We start from the raw sequence: 22,610 nt of genomic DNA, 5'->3' as shown, positions 1-22,610 counted from the left end.
ACGCTGCAAAAATTATTTACGTATAACTGTAAAAATATTATTTTATAAGAAAATAGAATATTTTATTGAATTTTTTTTTTATTATATCCAAATAATCATAATTTCATTTTAAATGAAGGTTTTAGATGTTTAAACTTATCTTTGATTATGAATTATGTGTTTTGTACTCGCATACTATATTTTAGCGAATTTCAAGATTTTTGAGAAAAAATAACCAAAATGCCCCTATGAGAAAAAAATTGTTTTTCTATTGTTTTGATTTGGAAATAGTTTATAATCTCTCAAAACATAATTTTAGTGACTAATACTCATAGGGGAAGCGAGAATAACTGATGTTAAGCCTTGCGAGGTTTCGATTGATATTCCAAGTAATGAATGTCTATCGGGACGTCGCGACGGTTGTTACGGGCTCGATGGGAGTTCCGGGTCGTGACATATCTACTTGATATCCACTAAATATCCTTGATCTATAGTGCTACAATTTCAAGTATAATAGATGATATCCTTGATATAGGGTGTTATGGTACCAAACATAATGCTTGATATCCTTGATTTATAGTGATACAATTCAAATCATTATGTTTGATATCCTTGATCTATAGTGCTACGCTTCCAAGCCTAATGCTTGATATCCTTGATCTAGGGTATTACGGTTCCAAGCATAATAAATTATATCCTTGATATTACTTAATTATATCCTTGATTTGTAATGTTACGTTTCCAAGCATAATATCCTTGATTAGAGGTGCTACAGTTCTAATTATAATGCTATATATTCTTAATTTGTTGTGATATCTACTTAATATCCACTACATAATTATCCTTGATTTGTCGTGATATCTACTTAATATCCGCTACTTAATTATCTTTAATTTGTAGTGCTGTGATTTCAAGTATAATGCCCAATATCCTTGATCTAAGGTCTTATGGTACCAAGCATAATAGATAATATCCTTACTATGTCATGATATGTACTTGATATTCAATATATATCTCTGATCTGTAGTGCTACAATTCCAAGCACTACAGTGATACAGATCCAAATCATATAGGGTGTACTTGTCATAATAGATTATATCCTTGATATAGGGTGTTATGGTACCAAGCACGATGCTTGATATCCTTGATCTATAGTGATACAGTTCAAATCATTATGCTTGATATCCTTGATTTTTAGTGCTACGCTTCTAAGCCTAATGGTTGATATCCTTGATCTGGGATACTACGTTTCCAAACATAATAAATTATATGCTTGATACTGTTTAATTATATCTTTGATTTGTAGTGCTATGTTTCAAAACATAATGCTTGATATCCTTGATCTGAGGGTTTACAGATCCAAATATAATGTTTGATATTCGTGATATGTTGTGATATCTACTTGATATCCATTGCTTAATTAATTATCCTTGATTTGTAATGCTATGATTTCAAGCAAAATGCCCAATATCCTTGATCTTAAGTTTTATGGTTCCTAACCTAAAATCAATTATTATTAGTTCTAAATAATTGTTTAGTCACAAAGTTTCATGTTTTATTGCACATTATTACTATATTTTTAATATATGCTTAGAGTACTGGCGAAACATTGACACACTACCTCAAAAAGATGTAAAACAATGCATCTTTTGTGGAGCTTTGCCAAAGCTTTATTTTGACTTTTGTTTACAAACACCACTTTTTGTAACTAAGCTAACAATTAATATATAAAATTATAAATTGTTGTAATATTACTTCACATTTTCTACTACCGACTATAACCTTTTGTATATGTAATTTTTAGTACATGAACATGCTTTAGCCTTCACCTACAAAAAGTTATAAAATGAAAAATATGATAAACACAACTATTGCAACATGTATTATTGTATTTATGTGCAACGTACAGGTACATTTCTAGTACAACATTAGGGGTGAGCAAATATAAATCAAACAGAACCGAAATGAGTTTGGTTTTTTCAATTCGATTAGTTCGGTTTTTCAGTTAATTCGGTTAGGATAATTTGGTTAGTAAAATTATTTCGGTTCGGTTTCGGTTAGAAAAATTTCTAACCAAACTAACCGAACCTAAATAAGGGTATTATGGAGATTTTACATAAAAAAATCCTAAACCTAAATTATTTATTGTTGTTTATATCATATAAATTATATGAATATTCATTTTGTTTATTATAATTTTTTAGGATAATTTTTAATATTTTTGTAATATTGATTTATTTTAAAAAAATACAGAATAAATAAATATATACTAACAAAAAAATAAAAAATTTGTTAAGTTCGATTTTTGAAAACCGAACCCAACTAATCGAATTAGTTCGGTTTCGATTAGTTATATAGTTCGGTTTGGTTTCGGTTATTTTTAAAAAAGAGTTTCGTTAGTTTGGTTATTGGATATCCAAAACCGAACTAACCGAACTAACAGTTTGCACACCCCTATACAACATTATATGATAAACTAATAATTAAAAACAAGTTAGATCAAATTCAACTCAAATACCGCTGTCAAGACCTACGGAGGAATTGAAGTTATTGATTTGAGCTAGTCATTCGACCTATTGGCAAATCTATTATCAATTTTAAAAATTAACTTTATCAATGAAGGTGATTTCATAGGGTTCACCTAAACCATTGTAATATATTTAAAAGAAAAAAATATATCGTAAGACAAAATCATCCATTTGTTTACTTTTAAATATAAGCTTTATTGAATAATCATCCATTTGTTTACTTTTAAATATAAGCTTTATTGAATAGAACTGTATAATATATACATGTGAATTATATCTAATAAAATATTGAAATTGTATAAAAAAAAAACCTCTTAAATTTGGTCATTTTTCTTTTTAGGTCTAGGTCTCCATCTCAAAGATTTATGCAATTTCAACATTATTTTTAGATAATTATTGACATAATATCTAAACAACCTCTTAAATTTTTTTAAAAAATTCAAATAAACCTCTATATTTTTATTGCACTCTATCAAATTCTTGTATTTTTATTTTGAGCAAAATAAATCCTTATAGTTTTATTTCGAGTGAAACCAATCTTTATAATTAATTGTTGACTTAGTAAAAATACCATTTATCATTTTATGTCACATAACACTAACGTAACATACTGATATATTATAATTGATAATAATGTAACATATTAATTTGATATAATAACCCCTTACGTCAACGCCATAACAATATCAAGTGAATATAAAATAACAAATGATATTTTGATTAATGATAATTAATTAATCATTAATTATAAAAACTTATTTGATCTAAAATGAAAATATATAAATTTGATTGAAAAAAAAAAACCAAAATCTTCAACTTCGCCACAAGTTTAAAAAAACAAAAAGTCAACAATTAATATTTTATCCAAATCTCGTTTCGTTTCTAAACATTTTTCATCTTTAGGGCCATACATTAAGAATCTTTCATTCTATTTTTCTTCCTTCCCAACTTAGTTTTGTAACCCTCAATCAAGGTAAGCAATTTAAGTTCGATTGTTTCAATTGGACCAAAGAACATACATGAACAGTGTGGTGGTAGCCATTATAAAATAAGCTAAAATGAACTAAATCACTTGAATAACAAGAGCACATCACCTATAATTATACAGTCATACTGATGCAGTGTATAAGATTCATCATGGAACCTAATAATTGTTCTTTGAGAACAAAAAAAATAATAGTTAAAGTGAAATGCTCCATCTGATAACTAATGCCTTAGTCGTGTAAAGAAAAAATTGTCAAAAAAACAAATAGAGATCCGACACAAAGGCTTTTAAGCTCGTATAGGAAATGCCTCCAGAAATAATTGTAAACTTTTTGCCTATATCCTATCCTACACATCCTTCATTTTAAAAGGTAAAGGGAAGGCATTACCCGGGAATGAAGGATTTGTTTGGAGCAGCATGCTTCTCCAATGTGAACCGGACACCCCACTCTTCTATCTACTCCAAGAAACTACAACGTTATAACCTCTGGCTTGTCATCTATTTTAGGTCCAAAATCATATGATGGGGTTCAGCCAAAAACAATTAAAATAAACAGCAACTGAATCCTAATTATCACCCAATCGACCTGCCTTCCTGACTCGTAGTCTAGCCACTGGTTTATGTTGCCCTTCCGATTTTGCAAAATCTGCATCGTTGTGATTGACAATTCTTATAGGGTGAGCTTCTGTGTTGAATACCCACTCATCCAACGAGATGACTGTAGGGGGTGAGAAAAGAAGATAAAGATATTTCAGTGTCTCCGCAAGAAAAAAGCTTTGCATCATGTTGTCTTTAACACCAGAATTAACCTGAGAAAAGCCAACAATAATAAGCAATTAATGATGACAACAATAAAATTAGACCATTCTGCTCTAAGCAATTATTAGATCAGTTATTGCTTTTCATGGTTTATGGCAAACTAAAAGTAGAAACTCAAATAGTGATGCGGTTAGACAGTTAATATCAACAAAATATTTCTTAGGGCTCACTCAAGATAACAAAATTTCAGATTCTGATAATGTCTTGGATTAACAAAAATGAGTACACAAATCTCTACAATTTTTCACCTCCTTCTGAATCTTAAATTTTGCTTATTAATTTTTCAATCTTCTTTTCATTTTAAAAAGTTAGGAAATGCACTGAAGTCCAAAAACTACGCGGAAGAGAAGGCAGAATTACGAAGAAAATGAAAACAAAGTTCCTATCTGCATCTCTTAAAATTATAAACCTTGAATATATAATACCATAGATCAATGGTGAATATCTAAATTTCACACCAAACTCACAAAAGAAAGTAAATAAATAAAACATACCGCCAAAAGAAAAGTTTCTGTGAATAAATAAATAAAAATAAATTAAATTTTTTATTGTTTATATTTTTTAACAAAAAGAATAAGGTTTCATCAACTTAGCCTCCAAAAAAGAAAGGAATTAATCCATATTTCTGTTAATAACACATCAGCAAACAAGTCTAATTATTCATAAGCAAAAATGCGAATAAGTTAGATTACGCAAATAAGATCCACCCACAGTACAATATGAAGACAATAAGACACCCATAGGAATTATGACACTCAATTTCATTTTCAATCTCAGATATTAACTTTAAGTAGGCCTTTTAAATTATAGGTCCAATTTTTAAAATTTACTCTGTAATAGAAACTTGTATGGACCATCTATTTTATGTTAAGAATACAATACCATATATAAAAGTTCTATGTTTCCAAACTTGGAGAGATGATGAAAATGAGGTTTCAAGAAACTTGGATGGACAATGCCTTTCTCTAAGTTATTCTTCCTTTCAATTTATAACTGTCCAAAACAAAAGAATTTCCTGTCTCCGTTAATGTCCTTTCTACTTCCCCCCCTTTCCCCTCAATCCAAACACAGTGTTGGGAGCTGAGAATTAACATCTCAAAGGAAACAGAAAAGTAATCAGGCATTAAGTGCATATGTATGACCAAACAAGCTAAACTATTGAAATGCTAAGGTAAGCATCTTATTGTGTTCTTTTATTTCCTTACAAAATGAGATTTTTTTGAAAGGATTCTGAAGCACAAATATAAACAGTTAAACACAGAAATCTAATGCTGTGGGTTTTATGAGCACTTACATCCTTCAGGCCAACATATCCAGATTCTATCCGGGAGTTCTTTTCAAATGCCTGAAATATATTCCAACCCCACTCTTGATACGTCTTATTACCAGTTAAACGCCAGAGGTAAAAGAGTGATTCAATTGTCTCTGGTCTCAATATGTTCCAGGATGTACCCACGCTCATATCCTGAAAATACTATGCTTAAGAATGCAATCGTATAAGATGATAATCTCTCATATATCATGAGATTAAGGATAACTTACCTGTCCAGAATTAAAGAAATAATTCTCTCCGGCTAATTTTGTTGGTGTGGACTGGTAGAAATTGTAACAAGTCCAAGCAAGCTGCATAAGAAGACCAAAAGAATCAAGTCCAAGACCTTAAGAACCAGGAGCAGTTTAAACAGATCATAAATGGGCAAATGAACATTTGGAACCCAAATGATTTATAACCCATCCAGACCTGCTTAAACCTGCCTATTCACACCCTTACTGAAAAACGCAATGTTTTACATAATTTTTGCCCACAATGAAAAAAGAAAAAGAAACAGCAATTCACACATGTTGTCATATTTGGAAAGCACGCATGCAAGCCAAAAATGTATGAGACATATGAAGTCTTAAGCTCCTAATCACCATTCTCCATGATATAAGATCATATTTAAAAAGATAATGCTTGTTCATGGAAACAAGTAAGATCATATGAAGTCTTGAACTGTTTCTTTGAGCAAGTAACACTCATCTTAACCTATCTAGTTTACTCTTCATGAAAGCAGGGTATGCAGACCCCACAAACGAATACTTAGCAATGTTTAGGAAACTCCTTTTGACCATTAAAATTGATAACGTTTCTTATTCCTTACAACTTTTCCCTGATAAATATAGCTGTACGCACAAAACACATTAGCATAAATCTGGGATAAGGTCATCTACAGATCCCATGGAAGACATCAACTTTCTGTATCAGAACCAGTAATTGGTTTTGTCCAAGAGAAATTAAACATTTTTCTGTAGCAAAATCAAGGTAAAAGCATTTTAAGCTTAGCATTTCAAGCCATAAAAAATACCTCTTCAGCAAGTGAAAGAAATTTCTTCGCCTCATCAGGACCATAACCAGATGATCCTAAAGCTATCATTCCCGGAGCAAAGCATGCTAATTCATCCATCTGCATAAATACGAAGGGTAGAAGCAAGAAGTCAAATCATCACACTATAAAACAACAATATAGCACTACAGCCACAGTAACCCAATATTACCTTGTCTGTCAGTGAATTCCCATTTTTCTCACAGATATATGCAAAAGATGATGGTGTTGATCTTCTAATTAAGCTTAGTAGGCCTTTCATTGATGTTTCCCACATATCTCTACATTAAAGATTCCACAATGGAGTTTTCTAATCAGAAAGTTAATCAAAATAAAGTAGTTGAGTATTGAGTTAAAATTGATATCCTTAAAACAAGAAAATCAAGCCATCAATAAAGAGTGTTAGCATTTTTATTCTTGTTCATGCAATTTATGTTCAAACGTCCACTACGAATTTATCTCAAGTGCCCCAAATTCAGCCCTCGCCAAGTCTTGTACATTTCATTTTCATATTCCATACTTTGAAAAAAAAATAAAAATGGTCGGAAGTGAGAGAAGTTGGATATAAGTAAAATGCGTTAGATACTCTTGTCACATTCTGCACAAAACTAAAGATGTGCCAACAAGAAAAAGTGAGTTCATCCTAGGCAAAAAGAATAAAAGAAGCAAAGGTAGCCCTAAAATCACTGCATGGAAAACAAGGATTCAATTTTCTGAAATCTTATGAGTAGCATAAATTTAATTGTGCAGGATAGAAGGAGAATTTCAATAACTGGGCACTATGAGGTTCAGTTATATACTCATATAAAGTTCAGCTGAGTTAGGGCAGTTTTAGAGTTACAAAATGGAAACCTGATAACAGAAAGCTAGAATTCCAAAAGTGAATACATCAATTATTATCTCAAACAAACTTCTTTAAAGGGAAAGGTGCCAGGAAAAGTAGTAAGGGCTTTCCATGTCCATTAATCTAAAATAGATAACTTTTCTACTCTTACCCAAAAGCCTAACTCCTTCAAAGTTTTCACTTTCAAAGAAATATGATTTTCTCATCCAATGACTAACCATAAGCAGCTATTAATCACAGCAATTGAAAATAGAAACAAGAAAGATGGAATCCTCACCTATAAAATTTTAAAGATGATGTTTTGTTTCCTTGTATCCAGACTTTGAGCAGATATTCATAAAAGCTGCAAAAAACTTATTTACATTATGCACAATGTCAAATGAAAAAAGGATGAAATGTGAAGCAAAAACAAAAAAAAAAAAAAAGACCAAGAAAAGAAGGTCGATAAATACCTGTCACCCATAGCACCAAAGGTTATCGTTGAGTATGAACCAGTTCCTCTGTCAGGATTAATGTAGATGGGAAGTAAACCATCAGCCGGAAAAGTTTTATTAAGTGCAACTATAACCTTCTCCACCTAAAACATCAAAGCAAAAGCAAATCAATTAACCACCCCAGCAACCAAAAGCCACATAAAACTTTTTCTTTCTCTCAAAAGAACCAGTGGTTGAGTCTTTTCAGCATATCTTTTCATTAAAACAATTAAACCCAATTCTAAGAAATGAGGTTAGCAATTGGCTCCAGACAGAAGTCACACTCAACCAAGCAGTACTAACACAACAATTAGAAAAATATTCTGTAACATAGGCACACATAAACATGAGATGGATATTACCTTCTCCTGATACTTGGGATCTCCTGTTCTTTGTGAAAGAGCGATAAACTCCAGTTGCTCTGTCCCTGAATCTGCAAGAATACTGTCACCCTAGGGAAGAGAGGATTAAAAAGTCAAACTCAGTGAAAAAAAAATATAAACTAAACATCTAATAACAGCCCTCAAGTCTCACAATAAAACTTTCTGCATAGAAGGTAATTGTTCTGCTGATGGAATGACATAAACTACCATATAAAGGATAATGAAAGACTTAAAATATGATTTGCCAAAAGCAGAGACAGAATAATCTCCAGAGCATATAACCAAATAACAGTTTTCAAGTCAAATCAGTTGAGCTTAAATCTCAACTACAGGAATCAGCTGAATAAATGCTTCTGCACTATTCCACTCTGATCAAAGCATGCTCTGTCAAGTATTCAGTCTACAGCAATGTTAGTGTTGTCCAAGGCGCAAGGACCCTTCCATCACCCTAGGCATAAGGCTATAGAAAAGCCCTTTCGCTAATGATATAAGGTGTTGATTTCTTTTTGTATTAAAAAAAAAAATCAATACATATACATATATATATATATATATATATAGACATGTATAAGAAAGAAAATTTGATATATTACGTCTACCAAGCTTAAAACCTATATGCTGTTAATGAGCATTAAGATGTCCACTCCATTCCATCAGCTCATGTATTCTAAAGATCAAGTTTTATTAGTAATTAATTTAAACTCATCATCAGCTATTAGCTAAATGTTTCCTTCTCTTCTATCTCCAACTAAAAGTTGCACATGAACCATTTAGCAATCTTTATCATAAAAGGCATTGGTATTTTCCTCTTTTTTCTTCTAAAAGTACAGCTTATAAAAGAATGAAAAACCAAATAAACCAAAGGGACACTTAAGCTATGCATGCTTTTATTTGCCTTGAAAAAAGTGTGTCTAGGTGCAAAAGCAGCACCTTATCAAAGACAGTTGCACACAGGAAGCAAGGCACTTTAATTGATTTGGCACTGCACCTTAGCACATAGGTACACACCTTGACAATACCAAGTAGTAATCATTGTTAGGGTTAACAAGAGATCAATATGCTAGGAGGCCATGACTAGCTGATCCAAAAGCATAAAACAGGGCTTCCAAGCTGACATAAGCTAGAGAGGTTATTATCCAAGCCACCTTGCTAATTCATGAAATGGAAAACAACTTTCACTGCTATAGCATCAAAGAGAGTAAATATTAAACAGCATCAATGCAAAAAACGTACTTACCCCAGTCCATCCAGGGTTATGTGGATTTCCACGAGCCAAGTTGATAATGTTATAAGGGATCCCAGTAGAAGTATCCCATGCAGGTAGCAATCTATCTGCGATATCTCTAGCTTTTTCAAGGAAAACCTTGTCCCCTGAAAGATCAAATGCACTAAGAAGTCCACCTACAACTCTGAATTTTCAATCAGAATAGACGGGACAAATTAGTCAAAATTTGTGTCAATTTAAAAAGAAAAAGAAACAAAAACAAAATCAAAGGGGGGAAAGGGTCATAACTTATTATAGTTCTAGAAAAAACAACTAATACACATATTAAACCTGATAAATGCAACCTTATGGTTGTTTCGAAAACACTGGCATCATAGTCCTTATTAAAATCCAACGAGTTTGCAACCCACCTGCAAACAGCAGCACAACACCGATCAAAAGTAATTTAACCATAACCCCTCCACGTATTACATATTAAATGTACTTAAGAATGGTGACAAGACAGAATGGATGGAGCAACTTAATGCTTCCCCTGCTCCCCAAAGTGCATTAATGCACCAATGATCACACGCCGGCATTGTGAAAATGCCAGTATACAAAACTCCTAGCTATCATAACCAGAAGAGCACGTGTGCAAATCAAATGCAATTTATTGAACTCAAACAGCTGGAATCAAAATAAGTAAATAGCCCACTAGACTTCGTAACTGCGACCCAGTGCCTCAAGGGACCCATACAGACTGGTATCCTTATAAACTGGTATATGTTGTAAGAAAAAGGAAAAATGAACAAAGAGAGCATCTGAAGAAGATAATAGGAACAATAAAAAGAAGTGGATTCAGACAAGGAGGTTGGTGGCACAATAATGAATGAAAAGCATATTGAAAGATACTTGAAAAACGTACAAGAAGAAAAAGGGAGACAGTAGGCTGAGGTAAGGAGAGAGAGAAAGAGAGAGAGAGAGAGATAAGGTGATCATAGGTGATTGCAGAATTTTTCTCTTCAACAAATGAAATGTATGAAAAGCTTTAACAAGGAAGCTGAGCTGTTGTACCCTAGGGGCAGCAGAACTAAGAAAAACCATTATATGATACCATAGAATATCATAACCAAAGCGATTGCCTCACATGTTAAGCAACCAATCTCTCTGCATATGCAGTGTCATTATTCCTACTTTCAAAAAAATTGCATTTGCTAGGTGTACAAATAATAAAAAATAGCTTATCTTAAGGAAATAAATTGAACAATATATTTCCCCTGATTTTATGCCATAAATGCCAAGCTGCAATGATGGTAAAAAGCAAGTACTAATTATCATAAGAACTGATGACATCACTAGCCTGGTCTCAAAGATTTTTTAAGTAGATAACATAAATCTACACTACAAACAGTATCATCCCCTAATTTGGTATCTGAGAATAAATGCACATTTCATAAAGTAAAGATATACCCATACTATAACTTTTACTATTTAGGATCCTATTTAAGATAGAATAGATCTTTTTTCTTATTGATGCAGGATGGAAAGATGCCACTTGAGGGATTAAATTATTTAAAACATTAATTTGCTATTTTGTTATATTTTCACAGGTTAAAATGTATAAACATTGTAATTGTAATTATTCATTTGTGATATTTGAGATTACTTAGGATACTTTAAATTAATTAGTATTTTACTTTTTTTCAGTATTAGGGCATTAGGATTGTCTGGGTAATTTGAGCATATATTCAGTTTAGTTTTAACTTAAAAGTACCTATGATTATTTAAATTCCTAGTAGCTTTGAGTTATAAATTATTGAGTTTTTTGCTACTTTAAATATTAAGACTTGGATTATTGAGATTCTATTAGTTTTAGCTTTGATATTGAGAATTGAAATCAGACATTTTGAAATTATCTAAAAAAAAAGAGAGATTGGACATTTTGAAAGAGATTTCAGATTGCTTTCTTGAGAATTTGTTATCAGATTGAATTTTCCATATAATTGCATGATTCTATCCATGTAGCTGACTCCATCTAACAGGAAAAGGCTTTCTTTATATTTGCTGTTGTCCCTTTTCAATTCTTCAGAATTAAAAGGTTGTTGCATTTATTTTATTTTGTGTTTTCTAAAGTTTCAAGTATCAGGGTGATCTAATAATTTCAAGATTTATCAAAGATAGAAGATTTAAGTCTAAGAGTCTTGTATTATATTAGCCTTCTACTCACAGTTTGGTGATTGTTTAAAATCCATTGTGGGTGTACAAGCCCTTGCTGGATTATTAGGATTACCATGATTCTATAAATGTGCATCTTCTTTCCATTAATGGAGAAAACTACTTGGAGATGATTTTCCAGAAATGTTCTCTTTATGGTTGCATGGAGTAATCTACCTTAGGTGCAAACCCTATGGAAACCTGAGGGCAGACGAAGCTTAGGATCTTTTTTCTTCTCTCTATTTAATATCTGCAAGTTTAATCCCAATTTCAAATCTAAAACCAGCTTGTTCTGCTTTGCTGAAACTTCAGAGATCTTTCCTAATCAACTGCTGTGAAGCACATATCATAACACCATCAATATTAAACCTTAAAATCCAGAATTGAGGTTCTCAGTTCTTGCGTGTGTTCCTCTCTCAGAAATCAGAAACAATGATGAAAACTAACATAGTTTGAAGTGTGAGCCAAATTAAACTATTTGCTAAGCGCCCTCTTCTTTAATGATAAGACACATGCTACTAACGTTTTGACTCTAGTCCTGAGGCTTTCTTTTTTTCAAAGAACAAAAGAATAAGCTATGCCAAAATAAAGCAGCTATGCTATCCCAAAGACAAAACAACTATCTACAAGTGCTCATTAACAAAATCTATAATCAACAAAATAAACCAACAATAGCAGAAATGTCTTCCCTCAATAACACCCCCACCCCCCCCACCGCCCCCCCCCCGCTCCCCCTTTTTTTCTTTCCACAGTTTAACCTAGGAAAACACAAATAGAACTTGCTTATAAATGGTAATATCTCCCCTCATGTAAATTACCAGTCCCCCACTGGTAAAGTAGCATGACATATATATAGCTTTAAGTTACAAAACTTCTACCAAATTAAAACCACAGGCAAACAGAAATAAACACGTAGCAGCTATTTCTCATCAGATTAAAAGGAGAGAATGATGCAATCTACCACAAAATGACAAAGACCTTTACATTGAAAAAGAGAAAGTCGAAACTAGAAAGTTGAACTCACTCTCTTGCTCTTTGGAACTGCTCATCTAAACCCATAATGTATAACGTATCAAGAGAGTCTATTAATGTTGCTCCAAGACCACCAAAGCTATTGACACCATTCTTTGACTGAGGCTGGTAACACAAGACATAAAAAATCAACAACATTAGCATCTTCATGATAAGCTTGTATAAGGGGAAAAATGAGGGTGGGGGGAAGGGGATTGAATGCCACCAAAGCACCAGTCTAGATTTTTTTAAGATGTGAAATAATCAGTTTAGAATTCGAACAAGACTGACCTCAGCAAACATAGAACAGAAAACGTCATATTTTAAACAAGTTGAAGTTGGTACGCATCAAATTCCAAATTAGGTTTTCTTTTCCTGTCCTTTCCTTTTGTCCAATGTGTTTTCAACAATTATAAGTTCATAACTACTGCCGAACTGACAACATGAGTTCAAAACTACTTCTATGAACTTTTAAATCATTTTCAAACTTGTTCAAATTCAGTGCTAATTCTTTACTCTGAAAAAGTTTTTCACCATATACGTAAAGCCCATCTGGAGTCTTGTCAAACCATCAAACAATTTCTAATGACATTGAGCGAGACGGGTGAAACCAACATAAGAATTGTCTAAGAACTGTGCTCTCTAAAGTTAATACTCAAACAAATTAGAAAACACCCATGCAGTAAAGAATAACTCTCGCGTCAGCAAAGAATGATGTACAAAAGTGAATGATTATTTCCTAGTAAAGGCACTGTCCTTGACACTTCCTATTAATTTATTACTTATTTGGTAACAGGAATTCACGTAAAGCATGGTAATCAAGACAACGGCCTTATTATTTATCGATGACTGAAAAGCGAGCACCCCTACCTTATGAAATCAATCACGTCAAGTTTTCAAACTAAGCTCCATAAGATTTGTAAGCGAGACAAGTTCTGACAATTAGAATTTATCATGGCAAACAAATCAACATACAGTTAAAAATCAGATAATTGTACAACTGCTATTGTGATTATTGACCATCAAGGCAACTTAATGATGAGGTACAAACGAACACATGTCTACAAATTATGAAGGCAAAGATCAAACCATAAAATTAAGCACAGAAAGCCCCTGATTTGTAGAGCAACACATCAATATTAATGTTACTTCACATATCATAACTTTGGTGTTATGACCCAAACTGTAGTAAAGCAGGAGAAAAAATGAAAAGACAAATGCTTGATAAATAATATAAAGAGAAAGATTCCAGCAAACCTGAAGTTCATCATTGCCCCATGCATACTTCTCATATGAACTCCAAGCATGAATCATAGCTTCCTTAACTTTTTCTCTTCTTTGAATTTCAATGGGATCATCTGGCACCACCTCACTCTTTAATTCCTCCAGCTGAAAGAACCAATTGTTAATACTTAGTCCATGCATACCCAAAACTCACTACTTGGGGCCATATAAGGATAGGATCTTACATAGAACACCATAGCACAACATGACCCATTAACCCAAGTAGTTAAGAAAAGGGATGATCTTTGGAATCTAGCACGTTCCATCTACTGGTCAATCTAGTTGCATTGAAGATAGAATAAAAGAAGAAAAACATATGATTTCTTAAACAAATCACTAATCCTCCATTTTGAAAATATGTTGATGGTGAATTAAAAAATCATGCCTAAATCTAGAGTCTCCAAATAAATTCACCTAGAAATTTTCCAGTGATCAACAATAATTTAAAATCCCCATCCCAGGAAACGAAAATTTCAATGAATGTGAAAATGATGGTATGCGTATTCAAAAATGTAGAAGAGAACACTTAAGTTGAGCATCTAAATGGAGCACTTACCATATTTTGCAATCGAAGCACTTCATCGTTCAACTTGGACACTTCAACCTGCAAGTCAGTGTGAAATTTGATATATACAGGCATGTAAAAACCACATAACTCGTATGGACAGTGCTATCCCCTTCAAGTAATGAATATGCACACAGTTTCCATCATGTATCAGTTCCCAAATTGATAACATAAAATTCATATCTTTAGCACTTCCCACCTTAAAAAATGACAAGATCAGGATAATGCTTCATAGGATTCACCGTTCAAATTGGGGAATTTCTTAACTTTAAAATAGTGAATAAAACCTCAAATCATTCTCCCAAAAACCAACACAAAAGTTACCAAATAAAAAAGACTAACATATTAACGCGCTTTCTGATTCAAACCAAAAATTCCTTTACATTTCCATTAACAAAATTAGAAAGATAACAGTTACTGCAAACAGATCAGCCGTCATTTGTCTTAAAATTATGATCTAACAATTCTGAGTCCTTGAATTTCACATCAAATTAACAAAGAAATGAGTTTTGATCAATCCTGATTTATCAAAAAAACAAGAAAACAGAGCCATACCCAAAACTAAAGAGTCTAAACATTACAAAATTAAAAAAAAAAGCGGAAAAAGCTTACCTCGTGTTCTCGAACGAGAGTTTGACGATCCCAAACGAAAAAAGTAGCTGAAACAAATACAATCAAAAGCAAAGCCAAACGCTTCGGTCTTTTCAAATAATACGAGGGATTACAATATCTAAATCTACTCAACGATGGCGATGATCTACTCCTCGCCATTATTTAATTTTTTTTTAATTTCTATAAATAATAATGAGATCTACCAAAAGAGAAGAAATGGAGAATGGGAGGAGAAGGAAGACTGGGTATGGAACTGGAATTGGAGTGGAAGACGGAAACAAAATTTATACAGATTAGAAGCGTAGCGCTGAATAAGTCAATATGAAAGTCAAGTACGGTGAAGTGGACGCACCTAATTCAAAGGTTTGACATTTAAGCATCAATTAGAAATTAGGAAGACGCATTTATATTTTTCCTAGTACCATCTGCGTTACGGTTGTATCATTACGTATTCATGTTCAGATTCATGTACATGGGTAAGCATATACATTGAATAAATTGATTAATTCAGTTCAATTTGTTTGATTTTGATTTTAATCAGTTATTTATATTGATTATTTCGATATTTTTGTGTTTAAAAAATTTTATAATTGAATCTATAAAAATTTGATTATTAATAATATTTGTTAAAAATATTTTTATAAATAATATATATTTATATATAAATATCATTGATATTTTTAATTAATATTTTAGATATTATGTAAAATATTGAAAAATTTATAAAACCAACCGAATTGACAAATAGATATCCACTTCGATTATTTTGATCTTAAAACATAATTTTATTAATTCTATTTTTAAAAAATTTAAAATCAAATCTACTAATTACGCGTCACTATACATGAATTCCAGTATAAATTTGTAATTACAAGTCTTTCTAACGACTGCCGGTGGATAGTCCTTTCCAACAAGTTTTCCTTTCCCCTTTTTCGACTAACTAGTTCTCTAACGTTAGTAAGGGAGCTTCAAGTGCATTTAATGTTTTTCTTATGGTTCCCTAACATTTAATGTTACAAAAGGTATTATGAGCATATTTGGCTTGATTTTTTTTAACTTAAAAGCTATTATAAAACTCTTATGAAAAATAATAATTTTTAAATTAAATTAAAACTGTTTGGTAAATTTATTTTTTATAAGTTTTTTTTTATAAATAAGTTGTTTGACAAAATAATTTATATAAATTTTAATTTTGATTAAAATTATTATAAAGGATATTTAATAAATCATGTAAAAAAATTGAATCAAATAAAAAAAGATGAGTGTGAAAAAATATTCTTGTTATTTTTTAAAAATTGGTTTGAAATTTATGATATTTGGAGCTAAACAAAATTGATACTACATACAAGGAAGAAAACCCAATGTGATATTAATAATGAATCCAACTGGGTCAGAAAAATCATCAATTGACTTGGCAATCCATTTTCCTATTGAAATCATCAATGTCAATTCCATACAAATACAAGTCTACCAAAGTCTTAATGTCTTCACCAACAAAGTTCTCCTTCATGAACAAAAAAGTTTTACCTTTTTATATTTTTTTTCATTTTTTAATAAGTTATTTATTTTGTCAAAAAGTGTTACATCATCTGTTGAGTACTACTAGCTCAAATGTGAAATTCATTGAGATTTTGCAATACTTGTTGCCAACGAAATTAAAGTGTATTTCAATTTTCTTATAATGTAGTATATTGTTTTACCTAAAAGAAAATTTTTTTTACAACTGAGTTACCACAAGCGAATACAAATATTGACTTTTCAATTTTTATCTAATTTATCTCAACAACTATTGACCTATTTGACTAATTATTTCCAATCATAATCAACAAATATTATATATATCATAAAGAAGTTAAGAATAAATAAACATCACATAATTGTCATATCAAACGGTAAATTGAAAAATATCAAACAATAAAAAGAGTTTTCAAAGCCAAAAAAAAAAAGAATGATAAAGAATAAAATGAAAAATAAAACAGAAAGAAAAAGAAGAAATAACACCTAAATGCAGTTTTAAATTTTAAGTTTTCTTTTTCCTTAATTTTTGTAATAAAAAAAAAAACTTAGAAGGATGATTTGCAGGAAAGGGAGAGAAAAGAGCAATCGATAGGGAGAGAAGGAGGAGGTATTTTTTGAGAAAGGATTTTTGAAAAAAACATTTAATTCCCCTACGAAGCTAACGAGTTTTTTTTTTAAAAAAAAAAAGATAAAGAAAAAGAAATGGGCNAGCAATCGATAGGGAGAGAAGGAGGAGGTATTTTTTGAGAAAGGATTTTTGAAAAAAACATTTAATTCCCCTACGAAGCTAACGAGTTTTTTTTTTAAAAAAAAAAGAGAAAACTCCAATTTGAAGCTTTTTTTAAGCTCTTTTTTTTAATTTTATTTTTAAGAAAAAACTACTTTTTTTTTAAACGCTTTTAACAAAATACAATTTGGCCTAACTTTTGCTTTTAAAAAGTTGATAAGCTAAAAATAAGTTAGGCCAAACAAGCATTATAAGAAGCTTATTTAGTGTCTGTTTGACTTTATTTTTTTTTAATTTATTTATTTTTTTAAAAGTAAAAGTCAAACTAAACAGAATTTATGAAAAGCTTTTTAAAAAAACAACTTTTTTTAAAGAATAATATTTTAAAAAAAGAACTTAAAGAAAAGCTCCAGAAAGGAGCTTTCTCTTCTTTTTTTTTTTAAAACACGTCAGCTTTTCAAGAAATACTACTCTCTCAATCAATCTCCTTCTCTTTTTCCTCTTTTTTCAAATCACTTTTCTCTAACACAAAATCACAATTTTCCTCTCCTCTACCTTTCTCTACAAAGACTACCAAAAAAGAAAAAAGAAAACAAAAGACCCAACAACAAAATAGCAAGATCTAGGATTTTTTTTATTCTTACAAAGATTAAAAAAAATGAAGACCCAAAATTCAAAACTGCATTCAAAAACTATTTAAAGGTTTTCTATTTTTTTTTTACTAAAAAATCTAATACTATTACTACTATATGTAACGACCCCTCTTAGGTCGCTACCGGTATTTAAGACTTTCGAGAAATTTTCGTTAAGTCCCGAACAAGCCTCATTTAAGATTTTCGTTATATTCATTAAGTAACATTGACGTGCGTAAGTGTATATCAATAATTGTACTACTGTTTACTCCATTCAAAATAATAACAATTAAATATCAATTACAAGGTCTTTAACAATTCACGTCTATGAGTTAACAACATTTTTCAACATCTAGCAATTTCGTTCTGACACAACCCTAAACAGCGGAGCGACTCGGAGTGGGGTTAGGAGATGCCTTTACCTAATTTGCAGTGGACCGTATGCACCGATGGTTACACGTTAGATTGATCTCTATCTGTAAAAAGGGGAAATAAAGGGGGTGTGAGTCTCATAGACTCAATGATCATCATCGACCCCGTGAGCAAGCGAGGAGGGGAAACAAACATAAAAGTGGAATGTTTATAAACCCAAGAGTAAGTGTAGAAAATACATTCCATAAAACTGAGAGATTTTGTTTTTATACCTTACAATTCTTAAAAATAATAATTCACAAGTAAACATATATGAAAACAATTGTATTTAAGGTAATAGAAAATCTTTCAACCCCGACATTCATTCAATATTAAATTCAATGACAAGTGAAAAATGAAGAGTCTGAAATATGAAAAGGTGAGTTAATTGATCACCAATTAATATGTAAATTTCACTTGCCATTAAATAAAAATTTTCAAGTATTAATGCCATGCATGGTGAAATAAAAATTCACAAGAGAGCATCATCTTCGGGTAAGATTAGTATAACCCTTAGGCTTACTTTTTCTGACATCATCAACTACTCGTGGGAATTGCTTATACCACCAGATGAATCGGGGCTTCAGGTTCCCCTTTTTACCTACTCGTGGGAACTACCCACGCTACCATATATAAATCGGGGCTTCAAGTCTCCCTTTACCTACTCGTGGGAACTACCCACACCACCCAACATAAATCGGGGCTTTAGGTCTCCCTTTTTAAATTAAATATCAATAATAGACAATTACTGCTTTGTGCACAAAGACCACATTGACTTGGTGTGGTACGGGTCCTACCCAGCATGTCTCAATCACGTTTAAATGAAAATCATTGTAATTTAATGCATTTGCAAAACATAATAGTTTGCAAACAATATAATCACAAATCAATATTGTGCATATTTTATCTCAAAGCATGATATATTTACCAAATCAGCATGCTAAGTGAAAGAAATAATTTATCATCAAATTTTATGAATCAATACAAAGGCCATTGGCCTAAACATCACACAAACTTGCAATGTATGATTTTGAAGTGAAAAACCAGTAAAAGGTTTGTTTCCTCGTAATTAAAACCTTGTAGATATATACTTATGTATAGTATAAAAAAAAGAATTTAAAATCTTTGATTTCAATCACAAACAACCTAGGGCTTTCTACCAACTCATGTTTTCCACAATTTCGTCAACCATCAAATGTAACATACATAATATATTTATCGGGATATAATTTTAAAATTTAGCACCCACTCACCTCACAATAGCAACACACTACTTTGCTATTGGTTCATGCGTATATCTAGCTATTCCTTCTTTCTTTCCTATTTCTTCCTTTCTCTTTCCTATTTTTTTCCCCTTGTTGCTAGTCTTCCTTCCAACCGACCCTTCTCTTTCTCTTTTTCCTCTTTCTTTTCCTGCACCGTCGCTACTCCCTCTTTCTTTCTTCTTCTTTTTCTTTCTTCTTCCTTCCCTCTCCTTCTTCTCCTCGATGCTTTGCTCTTTCTCTCTTTTTTTTCTTTCTTTTTCTCTTTTTTCTTTCTTTTTCTTTCTTCTCTTTTCTCTCTTTTTCTTTCCCTTTTTGTCGGCTTGACTTTTCTCTGCTTTTTTTCTTCTTCTTCTCTCTCCTTTCTTCCTTATCCCTTTTTGGTCGGGCCCCTCTTTTCTTCTTCTTTTTTTTCTTTCTTTTCTCTTATCTTTTGTCTTTTTCCTTCTCTTTTTTCTCTTCACATGCCGACCCCTATCTTTTCTTTAAATGAGAGGGGTGTTACAGTCTCCCCCACTTAAAAACAAATTCATCCTCAAATTACATTAACATAGAGACACTTAACAGTACATTTAACCTTTAAATAAATATGGATATTCTGCTTGTATTTCCTTTTTTGGTTCCCAAGTTGCCTTCTCTACAGAGTGGTTTTGCCATAATACTTTTGCTAAAGCGATGTCCTTAGAGCGAAGCCTTTTTACTTGACAGTACAATATAGCTACAGACTGTTCTAGGTACTTCAACCATCTACCAACAGTATCATATCATGTTGTATCACATGCGAAGGGTCTTAAACATATTTTCTGTGCATGGATACATGAAACACTGGATTAACCCCTTCAAAATCTGGTGGTAATGCCAATCGATAAGCAACAGTTCCTACGCATTCCAGTATTTCAAACGAGCCAATATATCGAGGATTGAGTTTGCCTTTCTTGCCAAATCTTCGTACTCCTTTCCATGGTGACACTTTTAGAAACACATGATCACCTACTTCGAACTCTAGGGGCCTGCATCTATTGTCAGCATACAACTTTTGTCTACTTTGAGAGGCCAACAATCGTTATTGAATTATTTGTACTCCTTCCACTGTTGCTTGTACCATCTCTATCCCCAATAATTTCCTTTCTCCAACTTCTAACCACCCAATGGGTGACCTACACTTCTACCCATACAGTGCCTCAAACGACACCATCTTGATGCTTGCCTGGTAACTGTTATTGTATGCAAATTCTGCCAAAGGCAAGTATAAGTTCTAATAAACTCCTAAATCCAACACGATTGCTCTTAACATATCTTTCAATATTTGGATCGTGCGCTTAGACTGACCGTCTGTCTGAGGGTGATATGCTATACTAAAGTCCAGTCGGGTCCCTAATTCATCTTGTAACCTCCTCCAAAATTGACTAGTAAATTGTGGTCTCCTGTCAGACACAATGGTCACCACTATGCCATGGAGTCTAACAATTTCATTAATATAAATTCGAGCGTATTGTGTCACCCCAAACTTTGTCTTGACCGAAAGTAAGTGAGCTGACTTAGTCAACTGATCTACAATTACCTATATGGAATCGTATCCTCCTTTGACTTGGGGCAAGCTTGTTATGAAGTCCATGGCGATATGTTCCCATTTCCATTCAGGTACTGGTCACGGTTGTAATAATCTTGAAGGTCTTTAATGCTCTACCTTCACTTGTTGGCACACCAAACATCTCGAAACATATTCCCCTACATCCTTCTTCAATCCTTGCCACCAATATACGGATCTTAAATCATGATACATCTTGGTGGCTACCGGATGTACTGCATAAGTAGCAACGTGTGCTTCCTCTAGAATTTCTTCCCTTAATCCATCCAAGTTTGGCACATAGTTATGAGATCCGCATCTCAACAATCCATTGACCCAAAATCAAACTCAGAAACTTGCTCACCCATACTCCCCAAAATCGTCATTACAGATGTATCTCTAGCTTGGGCATCTCAAATTTGATCTATTAGTATTGGTCAGACCCTAAAATGTGCCAATAGTGCATCTGACCCATTAACCTCAAATTTAACTCCCATATTACCCAGATTTCTTGCACTATCGATATTCTCGCCACTACAATGTGTGCCCTACTGCCCATTGACTTTCAACTCAATGCATTAGCTACAACATTCACCTTGCCGGGATGATAGAGTATCGTATAATCATAGTCTTTCAACAATTCCATCCATCTACATTACCTTAAATTTAGATCTCGTTGTTGAAATATATACTTCAAACTTTTGTGATCCGTATATATTTCATATGTTTCCACATATAAATAATGCCTCCATATTTTTAAGGCAAACACGATCGCTGCCATGTCCAGATCATGTGTAGGATAATTTTGTTCATGCCTCTTAAGTTGTCTTGAGGTATAAGTAATGACTCTACCATGCTGCATCAATACACATCCTTATCCAACCCTCGAAGCATCACAATAAACAGTGTAGCCCCCGAACCCATATGGCAGACTTAATACTGGTGTGGAAGTCAAACAAGCTTTTAATGTTTGGAAACTATGTTCACAAGCCTCTGACCATTCAAAGTTTACTCCTTTTTGAGTTAATCTCGTTAGTAGAGAGGCTATCTTAGAGAAATTTTTCACAAATCGTCGATAATACCCAACCAATCCTAGAAAACTCCTAATTTTCGTAACTGTAGTGGGTCTAGCCCAATTCTCAATTGCCTCAACTTTACTGAGATCAACTTGTACTCCATCCATAGATACAATATGTCCTAGAAAATCAACACTACTCAACCAAAATACG

At 32.3% G+C, this 22,610-nt stretch overlaps 1 protein-coding gene across 1 annotated transcript; it reads right to left on the bottom strand.

The window, feature by feature from the left end:
* Positions 3,557-15,582, bottom strand: LOC18595629 (mannosyl-oligosaccharide 1,2-alpha-mannosidase MNS1). Its single transcript, XM_018123701.1, has 14 exons — positions 15,265-15,582; positions 14,644-14,691; positions 14,061-14,192; positions 12,817-12,929; positions 9,944-10,009; positions 9,612-9,783; positions 8,354-8,443; positions 7,971-8,095; positions 7,796-7,861; positions 6,847-6,955; positions 6,657-6,755; positions 5,854-5,934; positions 5,606-5,776; positions 3,557-4,301 (listed from the first exon to the last, which is right to left on the bottom strand). The coding sequence occupies exons 1-14, from the start codon at positions 15,421-15,423 to the stop codon at positions 4,059-4,061; spliced, it is 1,674 nt and encodes a 557-aa protein (XP_017979190.1). The 5' UTR covers positions 15,424-15,582; the 3' UTR covers positions 3,557-4,058.

The sequence above is a fragment of the Theobroma cacao genome, chromosome 6, assembly GCF_000208745.1.
Source record: "Theobroma cacao cultivar B97-61/B2 chromosome 6, Criollo_cocoa_genome_V2, whole genome shotgun sequence".
In the NCBI taxonomy this organism is placed as follows: Eukaryota; Viridiplantae; Streptophyta; class Magnoliopsida; order Malvales; family Malvaceae; genus Theobroma; species Theobroma cacao.
Note: the sequence above shows the minus strand (reverse complement) of the source record. Positions and strands in the feature narration are given on the sequence as shown.